Below are 13,329 nucleotides of genomic sequence, written 5' to 3' on the forward strand. Positions count from 1 at the left end.
CATGTGTAATACAGTTCTCTCTCTGTCTTCTGTTCCGTCCTCAGATTCTGGCCGGGAGCTGGTCATCACAGACCCGGTGGTCAAGAGCAGAGAACTCTTCATCTCTGACTATGTGGATACATACCATGCTGCTGCCCTCAGGTGAGACCACATACACGGGCTGGAGGGAGGGGGAGAGAGGGAGGGGAGAGAGAGATAAATATACATATCTACCTCGAAGCTAACAGTAGGAAAGTACTTCACCCTATCAGTCATGTATCTGACTTTCATTTATCTGCACGTCCAGCCCTCATATTTAGCCTCACAATAAAGTGTTTAACCATGTTCTGTTCAGGACAACCAGGGTTACAATAAAGTGTTTAACCATGTTCTGTTCAGGACAACCAGGGTTACAATGAAGTGTTTAACCATGTTCTGTTCAGGACAACCAGGGTTACAATGAAGTGTTTAACCATGTTCTGTTCAGGACAACCAGAGTTACAATGAAGTGTTTAACCATGTTCTGTTCAGGACAACCAGGGTTACAATGAAGTGTTTAACCATGTTCTGTTCAGGACAACCAGGGTTACAATGAAGTGTTTAACCATGTTCTGTTCAGGACAACCAGGGTTACAATGAAGTGTTTAACCATGTTCTGTTCAGGACAACCAGAGTTACAATGAAGTGTTTAACCATGTTCTGTTCAGGACAACCAGGGTTACAATGAAGTGTTTAACCATGTTCTGTTCAGGACAACCAGGGTTACAATGAAGTGTTTAACCATGTTCTGTTCAGGACAACCAGGGTTACAATGAAGTGTTTAACCATGTTCTGTTCAGGACAACCAGGGTTACAATGAAGTGTTTAACCATGTTCTGTTCAGGACAACCAGAGTTACAATGAAGTGTTTAACCATGTTCTGTTCAGGACAACCAGGGTTACAATGAAGTGTTTAACCATGTTCTGTTCAGAACAACCAGGGTTACAATGAAGTGTTTAACCATGTTCTGTTCAGAACAACCAGGGTTACAATGAAGTGTTTAACCATGTTCTGTTCAGAACAACCAGGGTTACAATGAAGTGTTTAACCATGTTCTGTTCAGAACAACCAGGGTTACAATGAAGTGTTTAACCATGTTCTGTTCAGGACAACCAGGGTTACAATGAAGTGTTTAACCATGTTCTGTTCAGAACAACCAGGGTTACAATGAAGTGTTTAACCATGTTCTGTTCAGAACAACCAGGGTTACAATGAAGTGTTTAACCATGTTCTGTTCAGGACAACCAGGGTTACAATGAAGTGTTTAACCATGTTCTGTTCAGGACAACCAGGGTTACAAGTAGGACACAAAACTATTTGACATAAACAGTTGAATTCGTGAGTTTTATTGAGAAATGTTAATAAGAAAATAAGATAAACTGATTTAAAAAATGATTCATATGAATGCTTTAAGTATAGAAATGGTTTGCTCAGTGGGAAATTAATATCCAACTAGTCAGAGAACAAGGTGTGGAGTTTGTGACAGAAACTGTGAGTTTATTACAGTATTATAGACACTATAACCTGGGATTTCCTATGATCTATGTAGAAGAATCCCTTACAGTATTATATACACTATGACCTGGGATTTACTATGGTCTCTATGTAGAATGACCCCTTACAGTATTATAGACACTACGTCCTGGGATTTACTATGATCTATGTAGAAGAACCCCTTACAGTATTATAGACACTATGACCTGGGATTTACTATGGTCTATGTAGAAGGACCCCTTACAGTATTATAGACACTAGGTCCTGGGATTTACTATGGTCTATGTAGAAGAACCCCTTACAGTATTATAGACACTAGGTCCTGTGATTTACTATGTAGAAGAACCCCTTACAGTATTATAGACACTATGACCTGGGATTTCCTATGGTCTTCTATGTAGAAGAACCCCTTACAGTATTATAGACACTATGACCTGGGATTTACTATGGTCTATGTAGAAGAACCCCTTACAGTATTATAGACACTATGACCTGGGATTTACTATGATCTATGTAGAATAACCCCTTATAGTATTATAGACACTATGACCTGGGATTTACTATGGTCTTCTATGTAGAATAACCCCTTACAGTATTATAGACACTAGGTCCTGGGATTTACTATGGTCTTCTATGTAGAATAACCCCTTACAGTATTATAGACACTATGTCCTGGGATTTACTATGATCTATGTAGAAGAACCCCTTACAGTATTATAGACACTATGACCTGGGATTTCCTATGATCTATGTAGAAGAACCCCTTACAGTATTATAGACACTATGTTCTGGGATTTACTATGGTCTATGTAGAATAACCCCTTACAGTATTATAGACACTATGACCTGGGATTTACTATGGTCTATGTAGAAGAACCCCTTACAGTATTATAGACACTATGTCCTGGGATTTACTATGATCTTCTATGTAGAATAACCCCTTACAGTATTATAGACACTATGACCTGGGATTTACTATGATCTATGTAGAAGAACCCCTTACAGTATTATAGACACTATGACCTGGGATTTACTATGGTCTATGTAGAATAACCCCTTACAGTATTATAGACACTACGTCCTGGGATTTACTATGGTCTATGTAGAAGAACCCCTTACAGTATTATAGACACTATGACCTGGGATTTCCTATGGTCTATGCAGAATAACCCCTTACAGTATTATAGACACTATGACCTGGGATTTACTATGGTCTATGTAGAAGAACCCCTTACAGTATTATATACACTATAACCTGGGATTTCCTATGGTCTTCTATCTCACTCTGAGGCCGACATAGGGCTTTTAATCTGGTCAATAATCGCAAGGCCACAGGGCCAGACCAGCTGGCAGGCATCTTCACAGTGGTGTTCAACCTCTCCTTGTCCCAGTCTGTGATCCCCACATGTTTCAAGATGACCACCATCAATCGTCTTCCCAAGAACTCTAAGGCTGGCTGCCACAATGACTACCGCCCTGTAGCGCTCACATCTGTAATGATGAAGTGTTTTGAAAGGCTGTTTATGGAACACATCCATTCCAGACACCCTAGACCCACTCCAATTTGCATACCGTCCCAACAGATCCACAGACGATGCAATCTCAAATGCACTCCACACTGCCCTTTCCCACCTTGACAAGAGGAATAACTATTTGAGAATGATGTTCCATTGACTACAGCTCAGCGTTCAACACCATAGTGCCAACAAAGTTTGTCACCAAGCTCAGAACCCTGGGACTAAACACCTCACTCTGCAACTGGATCCTGCACTTCCTGACAGGTCGACCCCAGGTGGTAAGAGAAGGCAACAACACGTCTGCCACGCTGATCTTTAACACTGGGGCCCCTCAGGGGTGTGTGCTCAGCCTCCTACTGTACTCCCTGTTCACCCACGACTGTGTGGCCACTCATGACTCCAACTCCATCATCAAGTTTGCTGACCACACGACGGTGGTAAGCCTGATCACCAACTCCGATGAGACAGCCTATCAGGGAGGGTAGTTCAGAGAACTGGCACCGTGTTGTCAGGACAATAACCTCTCCCTCAACGTCAGCAAGACCAAGGAGCTGATCGTGGACTACTGGAAACGGGGGGGGGTTGCACACGCCCATCTACATCGACGGGGCCGCAGTGGAAAAGGTCAAGAGCTTCTAGTTCCTCATCACTGAGGACTTTACGTGGTCTTCTCACACCAGAACGGGTTGTGAATCAGGCAACGCCAACGCCTATTCTCCCTCAGGAGGCTGAAATGATTTGGCATGACACCTCAGAACCTCAGGAACTTTTACAGCTGCACCATTGAGAGCATCTTGAGTGGTTGTATGGGCAACTGCACCGCCCAGGACCGGAAGGCCTTATAGAGAGAGGGTGGTGCGGACGGCCCTATCCATCACTGGGGGAAAATTCTCTGCCATCCAGGACGTATATGCCAGGCAATGTCTAAGAAAAGCCCCAAAGAATTGCCAAAGAATCCAGCCACCCGAGAGAGGTGGTACCGGTGTAGCAAGGCTCAGACAAACAGACTTCTAAACAGCTTCTATCCCCTGGCCATAAGACTGTTAAATGGCTAACTACTGCCCTCCCTCTCCCACATACTATCCACAAATGACTCTATGCCCATCCACAGGTCTCAACCCACTCAGACACAACCTAAGCTGCTGCTACAATGATTATTGATTAGATGTTTTACTCATTACGCTGATGTCCATTGATTATTCATTGCTGTGCCTGGATTTTCCTCCAGACATAACGCTCTGCATTCAGGCCAAAGAGTTACGTTTTTGTCTCATCAGACCACAGAATCGTTTGCCTTGTGATCTGTCTTCACGTGCCTTTTTGCAAACTCCAGGCATGCTGTCGTGCCTTTTTCTCAGGAGTGGCTTCTGTCTGGCCAGTCTCCCATAAATCCCAGATTGGTGAAGTGCTGTAGACACTGCTGTCCTTCTGGAAGGTTCTCCCATCTCAGCCTAGGAACTCTAGTTCTGTCAGTGGTCATTGGGTTCTTGGTCACCTCCCTGACCAAGGTCCTTCTTGCCCGGTTGTTCAGTTGGGTTTGACGGTCTGCTCTAGGCAGAGTCTGGGTAGTTCCATATTTTTTTTACATTTCCTAATGGAGACCACTGTGCTCTTGGGGGGAAAAAAACTTGTCATCAATTTTGAATACAGGCTTTAACACAACATAATGTGGTTAAGTCAAGGGGTATGAATACTTTATGAAGGCACTGTATATATTACCATTATACCATTACTATATTACCATAAGTATTTGTATATTCCTGCTACCAGTCACTTTTCAGCCCTGTCACTTATGTACCATTCCAGTACTCCTACACGTTGAATAAGGTTCTGACCTGTCTATACAACCACTCCAATACCCCTACACGTTGAATAAGGTACTGACCTGTCTATACAACCACTCCAATACCCCTACACGTTGAATAAGGTACTGACCTTTCTATACAACCACTCCAATACCCCTACACGTTGAATAAGGTACTGACCTGTATATACAACCACTCCAATACCCCTACACGTTGAATAAGGTTCTGACCTGTATATACAACCACTCCAATACCCCTACACGTTGAATAAGGTACTGACCTGTCTATACAACCACTCCAATACCCCTACACGTTGAATAAGGTTCTGACCTGTATATACAACCACTCCAATACCCCTACATGTTGAATAAGGTACTGACCTGTCTATACAACCACTCCAATACCCCTACATGTTGAATAAGGTACTGACCTTTATATACAACCACTCCAATACCCCTACACGTTGAATAAGGTTCTGACCTGTATATACAACCACTCCAATACCCCTACACGTTGAATAAGGTACTGACCTGTATATACAACCACTCCAGTACCCCTACACGTTGAATAAGGTACTGACCTGTCTATACAACCACTCCAATACCCCTACACGTTGAATAAGGTACTGACCTGTATATACAACCACTCCAATACCCCTACACGTTGAATAAGGTACTGACCTGTCTATACAACCACTCCAATACCCCTACACGTTGAATAAGGTACTGACCTGTATATACAACCACTCCAATACCCCTACACGTTGAATAAGGTTCTGACCTGTATATACAACCACTCCAGTACCCCTACACGTTGAATAAGGTACTGACCTGTATATACAACCACTCCAATACCCCTACACGTTGAATAAGGTACTGACCTGTCTATACAACCACTCCAATACCCCTACACGTTGAATAAGGTACTGACCTGTCTATACAACCACTCCAATACCCCTACACGTTGAATAAGGTACTGACCTGTCTATACAACCACTCCAATACCCCTACACGTTGAATAAGGTACTGACCTGTCTATACAACCACTCCAATACCCCTACACGTTGAATAAGGTACTGACCTGTCTATACAACCACTCCAATACCCCTACACGTTGAATAAGGTACTGACCTGTCTATACAACCACTCCAATACCCCTACACGTTGAATAAGGTACTGACCTGTATATACAACCACTCCAATACCCCTACACGTTGAATAAGGTACTGACCTTTATATACAACCACTCCAATACCCCTACACGTTGAATAAGGTACTGACCTGTATATACAACCACTCCAATACCCCTACACGTTGAATAAGGTACTGACCTGTATATACAACCACTCCAATACCCCTACACGTTGAATAAGGTTCTGACCTGTATATACAACCACTCCAATACCCCTACACGTTGAATAAGGTTCTGACCTGTATATACAACCACTCCAGTACCCCTACACGTTGAATAAGGTACTGACCTGTATATACAACCACTCCAATACCCCTACACGTTGAATAAGGTACTGACCTGTCTATACAACCACTCCAATACCCCTACACGTTGAATAAGGTACTGACCTGTCTATACAACCACTCCAATACCCCTACACGTTGAATAAGGTACTGACCTTTATATACAACCACTCCAATACCCCTACACGTTGAATAAGGTACTGACCTGTATATACAACCACTCCAATACCCCGACACGTTGAATAAGATACTGACCTGTCTATACAACCACTCCAATACCCCTACACGTTGAATAAGGTACTGACCTGTATATACAACCACTCCAATACCCCTACACGTTGAATAAGGTACTGACCTGTATATACAACCACTCCAATACCCCTACACGTTGAATAAGGTACTGACCTGTATATACAACCACTCCAATACCCCTACACGTTGAATAAGGTTCTGACCTGTATATACAACCACTCCAATACCCCTACACGTTGAATAAGGTTCTGACACTAGTGCTGTTACGGTGACCGTATTATCGCCACACTGGTGGTCATGGTGACAGTCAAAATTCCATGTGTCCGTTTAGTCACTGTAATTAGGCTTCTCCAAGCTCTGATGCTGCTGCTGGTCATTAGTAGCCTACCAAACTTGCTAACTGCCTGGTACTCACGCACTCTATTGTCCCTCTAATCACTCTGACATCGATGTAAATGTAACCGAAAACACTTCATGAGAACCCAGGAGCTCATGTTATGCAACATTTCTATAGGCTATGCAATTGTGTGAGAAAACAGAGTGATGGCCTCTGTTAAAAAGAGGAGGATCCCATCAGCTTTCTATAGGCTAGGCCTACTATATTTATTTCTCAACTCTCCTAATATTAAGCATGTTGCTTTTCTTTAAAACAGGAGTATATCCTACCTGGCTGGCATGAAAATAAACCACGGGGAAAATCGTCCTCCATTCGCTATTTAATGGCATAGATGACATGTATTTTTTTTGCCACTGTTTCGATACAGGTGCATGAAGACCAGATTAAATCAGGTATAGTCTGATGGGTGACAATATTAGCCTATCACTTGTGAATGATAAATGATCACGTGTGAATGATGCCCAGCTTTAACCAAACAGATCAAGCTTTTTTGGGAGGGGGACTTTTTCAAATCATAGTCGCACATCTCATGTAGCCTAGCCCATAGATCTATATGTTTAAATAAGGTTTGTATCACAACTAAAGTGGCCATATAATTTCGTAAAATTAAGCACATTAATCTGTTTACTGGCTTAAATAAGCAGCGCGTGAGTTTCAAGTTTTGGGAAGATCATTTTCACCATAAAAATGCAACTTTATAATAAAAGCATTAATTACATTTGTGGTCACTTTTAATAATGGTGTTTTCCTGCTAATGGAACATTCGTGCTTATAGCCTACTGCCATATGCGTATTACTGTGCTTATAATGTGAAGAAATAGAATCTAAAATAGAAGAAATAGAATCTAAAATAGAAGAAATAGAATCTAAAATAAAAGAAATAGAATCTAAAATAAAAGAAATAGAATCTAAAATAAAAGAAATAGAATCTAAAATAGAAGAAAGAGAATATAAAATAGAATCTGAAATGGAAGAAATAGAATCTGAAATAGAAGAAATAGAATCTAAAATAGAAGAAATAGCCTAATAGTTTATCAACATTTTAAGCTAAACATTCACATCTGTTGCATCAGTCTCATTTCTTAAAACATTTTTTTATGCTAGTTGTATTCATTTAGGATCTATCGCATCCCACAACTGTCCCGGACTATGTTTGGAATATTTATTTCTCACACAGAACAGAATATGTCAACTTTTATACTACGGATGATAGTAGATTGACGTAGGCTAGTTCTTTTGCTGTTCGTTAGGCCTACTCATCTTGTTGGCTGACGAAAAGTAAATGTGGACAGTTCTTCCAATATCTTCAATATGCCCCTTAGAATTGGATAAGGACGTTCGAGGTTGCGTCCCGTATGTGTCTGTCTTCACTTGTAGCCTGTGAGAAAGACCGATCATGTGACTGAGAGCCTTGTGAGTGAGACGTGCTATAATGATTATATTCAGTCCAACGGTGCAACTGGCCGCTAAAGGCATAGATATTTTTAGGGGGATTATGGCCACACAAAGGGGATGCAGTCGGGAAATTTGAGGCATTATCAAGTTCTTGTCAAATTGTGAATGAGAGACTGATGAAGTGTGTACAGCCTGCGCAAGAAACAAAGCAGAGCTCATGCCTTTCATATGACTTTTTTCAATATAAAATAATGCCACGTAATTCTAAAGAAATCTTGTCTGTTAGATGAACTAGTGTCGCATAGCCAGATCAGGACCTAACATAAAGACAACTCAGAGTATGCTATTCTGTTCTTCTGAAATAGACTACATTTTCTTCATATCGTGTTTCTTTAGACCTGTCTAAAATAAATAATGGATTTATTGTGAAGGTGTAGACTATATCACATGGATTTATTAGACTTTTTTAAAAAATGTTCCAAAGGTCTGCATCAGTGGCTTCTGGGCTGTGTGTGTGGAAGGTAGGAGATGCTAAATGTGATTATGTTAATTAATGGTCAATTTCCATGACATTGACAGTTATTTGTTTGACTGTCACCGGCTAACAACATTTCATGACCGCCACAGCTGGTACTGACCTGTATATACAACCACTCTAGTACCCCTGTATATTGAACAAGGTATATACCTGCATATTGAACAAGGTACTGACCTGTATATTGAACAAGGTACTGACCTGCATATTGAACAAGGTACTGACCTGCATATTGAACAAGGTACTGACCTGCATATTGAACAAGGTACTGACCTGTATATTGAACAAGGTACTGACCTGCATATTGAACAAGGTATATACCTGCATATTGAACAAGGTACTGACCTGCATATTGAACAAGGTACTGACCTGCATATTGAACAAGGTACTGACCTGCATATTGAACAAGGTATATACCTGTATATTGAACAAGGTATATACCTGCATATTGAACAAGGTACTGACCTGTATATTGAACAAGGTATATACCTGCATATTGAACAAGGTATATACCTGTATATTGAACAAGGTATATCCTGTATATTGAACAAGGTACTGACCTGTATATTGAACAAGGTATATACCTGCATATTGAACAAGGTACTGACCTGTATATTGAACAAGGTATATACCTGTATATTGAACAAGGTACTGACCTGCATATTGAACAAGGTATATACCTGTATATTGAACAAGGTACTGACCTGCATATTGAACAAGGTACTGACCTGCATATTGAACAAGGTACTGACCTGTATATTGAACAAGGTACTTACCTGTATATTGAACAAGGTATATACCTGCATATTGAACAAGGTACTGACCTGTATATTGAACAAGGTATATACCTGCATATTGAACAAGGTACTGACCTGTATATTGAACAAGGTATATACCTGCATATTGAACAAGGTACTGACCTGTATATTGAACAAGGTACTGACCTGTATATTGAACAAGGTACTGACCTGCATATTGAACAAGGTACTGACCTGTATATTGAACAAGGTACTGACCTGTATATTGAACAAGGTACTGACCTGTATATTGAACAAGGTACTTACCTGCATATTGAACAAGGTACTTACCTGCATATTGAACAAGGTACTGACCTGCATTCACATGTTTCTTCATCATAGTTGTTGTGGTTTTTATTCAGACTTTTTTACATTTTATTCTCTATTGTGACGGCAGCGTTAGGAAAGAGCTCTGAATTAGGAATTTCACTGTACTGTTTTACACGTGTTATATCCTGTGCAAGTGGCGAATTAACTTGAGAAACAGTGGTTCAAACACACAGCGACATTAAGCTGATAGTCATTACGCTCTAACTGTCGATAACAAGGAAAGGAGGACAGGCATGGTGATCGTCTCCATATGAAACCAGATAGTCTTCCCTTTCTCCATGCTCATGTGATTCTCTCCCCCTCTGCTCCACACTCACACTACCCCCTTAACGCAAACCATCTGTGAAACAGTGTAGCAGTTCTCTCTCCACGTCTCGGAAACCCAGTGATTTCAGGCTAAATTAACAGCCAGTTGTCCTGCGCGCGCACACACACACACACACACACACACACACACACACACACACACACACACACAGCAGCTCTTTGATTTGACTTATTATAGAAGCTTTAGATAAATGGAGGCAGAGGGAATTCCAGCAGGATGCTGTAATGTTGCCCGCTCGACACAGACACGGAAACACACACACACACACACACACACACACACACACACACACACACACACACACACACACACACACACACACACATAGACACGGAAACATAGACAGACACACACAGAGACAGACACGGAAACACAGACACACACACACACACACATAGACACGGAAACATAGACAGACAGACAGACACAGACACGGAAACACACACAGACACATGGAGACGGAAACATAGACACACACACAGAGACAGACCCAGACAGACATACAGCTCCCTATTCCTTTGATCTAGTGAGGAAGTCATTGTTCATAGCTGGAGACGTCTGGCTGTTTGTCATGGTGATGGGGCCAGACACACAGACAGACACGCTGCTGGATGTGAAACTGTGTGTGTGTGACTGGCTTGTTGGGGTCATAACGTCTGGAAGAGCAGAACAACACAGGTTGCATTTCACAGTCCAGCTGTCTCTGTCTCGTCTGTCCGATGCACATCATCCCTCGGCGGAGGGAAGGATGGATGGAGGGAGGGAGGGATGAATGGAGGGATGAGGGATGAATGGAGAGATGAATGGATGAAGGATGAAGGAGGGAGGGAGGGAGGGATGAATGGAGGGAGGAAGGATGAATGGAGGGATGAATGGAGGGAGGAAGGATGAATGGAGGGATGGAGGCTTGGAGGGAGGGAGGGATGAATGGAGAGATGGAGGGATGAAGGATGAATGGAGGGATGAAGGATGAATGGAGGGATGAAGGAGTGAGGGATGAATGGAGGGATGAAGGATGGAGGGTTGACGGGTTCAGCTGGTGCCTATGGGCTCAGACACACACGCACTATAAACACAATTGACTAACGTGATTGTGTTAGAAGTATGTGGTTGTGTTTTTGAGGAGCTGTATAGGTGACATATCCAGCAGCATCCACAGCTTCGATTTAACGGTTTGCAAAATGGAGTAAATTGATAAAGCAGCACACTTTAACCTCAACCACGTTTCCATCCACAGTTTGTGAGAATAAACCGTATATAAAAAAATATATTAAAAAAAAAAAGCCAGCTGTGATGGAAACTGGAAGTTTTGGTACAATAGTATAAATTCCGTCAGATAATTTGTTTCTTTCGAAATGGTGGGATCTGTAAAATTCTATATGCGAGAAATGGCGGTGGAAATGCCTTTATGCGCAAATATTATAATATACGCAGTGATGTGGTGTATGGTCCTCCCACTACGACTCGGGGAAACCATGCCGTTTATTAGACTCCAGAACTCACAACCAGCTGACACACTCACTAGATAGAGACCTTCTGCCACAATTAAATAGAAGCTATGCTGATCCTACAATGGCGCCAGAGAAGATGGCTGCCGCATTACGGGCTCCTAACCTATTGTGTGTGTTTTCTCACATATTTATTTGTAACTTATTTCATACATATTGTTTCTGCCACCGTCTCTTATGACCGGAAAGAGCTTCTGGGTATCAGGACAGCGATTACTCACCTCGTACTGGAATAAGAAACTGTCTGAGTTGGACTAGAACGATTTACTTCAGACACCAGACAAGGCCCAAATCCCCGGCATTCGCATAAAGAAGAAACTGAGATATTGGGGACATAGGTCGGGGTGCCTTGTAAGGATCCGACAGCAAGTGGGTAATCCACCTCTACCATCAGTCCTATTAGCCAACGTGCAATCATTGGAGAATAAACTGGATGAGCTCCGATCAAGACTATCCTACCAACAGGACATTAAAAACTGTAATATCTTATGTTTCACCGAGTCGTGGCTGAACGACAACATGGATAACATACAGCTGGCTGGGTTTTCGGTCCATTGGGAAGACATAACTGCTGCCTCCGGTAAGACAAGGGATGTCGGTCTGTGTCAATAACAGCTGGTGCACGAAATCTAATATTAAGATAGTCTCAAGGTATTGTTCGCCTGAGGTAGAGTACCTCATGATAAGCTATAGACCACACTATTTACCAAGAGAGTTTATCTATATTTTCCATAGCTGTCTATTTACCACCACAAACCAATGCTGGCACTAAAACCAGTTGTAGAAGGCCATAAACAAACAAAAAAATGCTCATCCAGAAGTGGCGCTCCTAGTGGCCAGGGACTTTAATGCAGGGAAACTTAAATCAGTTTTAATAAAGGTAAAATTTAAAAAAATGTTTTGGCAAATCTGACCATAACTCTATCCTCCTGATTCCTCCTTACAAGCGAAAACTAAGCAGGAAGTACCAGTGACTCGCTCAATACGGAAGTGGTCAGATGACGCAGATGCTAAGCTACAGGACTGTTTTGCTAGCACAGACTGGAATACCCACGTCAGTCACTGGCTATATCAATTGTTGACGTTATCACCACAGTGACCATACATACATACCCCGACCAGAAGCCATGGATTACAGGCAACATCCGCACAGAGCTAAAAGGTTGAGCTGCCACTTTCAAGGAGCGGGACTCTAACCCAGACGCTTATAAGAAATCCCGCTATGCCCGCCGACGAACCATCAAACAGGCAATGCGTCAATACAGGACTAAGATTGTATCCTACTACACTGGCTCTGACGCTCGGCGGATGTGGCAGGGCTTGCAAACTCTTACGGACTACAAAGGGAGGCACAGCCGCGAGCTGCCAAATGACACGAGCCTACCAGACGAGCTAAATAACTTCTATGCGCGCTTCGAGGCAAGTAACACTGAAGCATGCATGAGAGCACCAGCTGATGTGGTCACACTCTCTGTAG

General features: G+C 42.2%; 1 protein-coding gene across 1 annotated transcript in view; it reads left to right on the forward strand.

Moving 5' to 3' along the window:
- Positions 1 to 13,329, forward strand: part of rerea (arginine-glutamic acid dipeptide (RE) repeats a) — a 387,734-nt gene that overhangs the window by 254,248 nt on the left and 120,157 nt on the right. Inside the window, 1 exon segment of the mRNA XM_045696470.1 lies at positions 45 to 141. Coding sequence (XP_045552426.1) covers positions 45 to 141 — 97 coding nt within the window.

Source organism: Salmo salar, chromosome ssa15, assembly GCF_905237065.1.
Source record: "Salmo salar chromosome ssa15, Ssal_v3.1, whole genome shotgun sequence".
Lineage (NCBI taxonomy): Eukaryota > Metazoa > Chordata > Actinopteri > Salmoniformes > Salmonidae > Salmo > Salmo salar.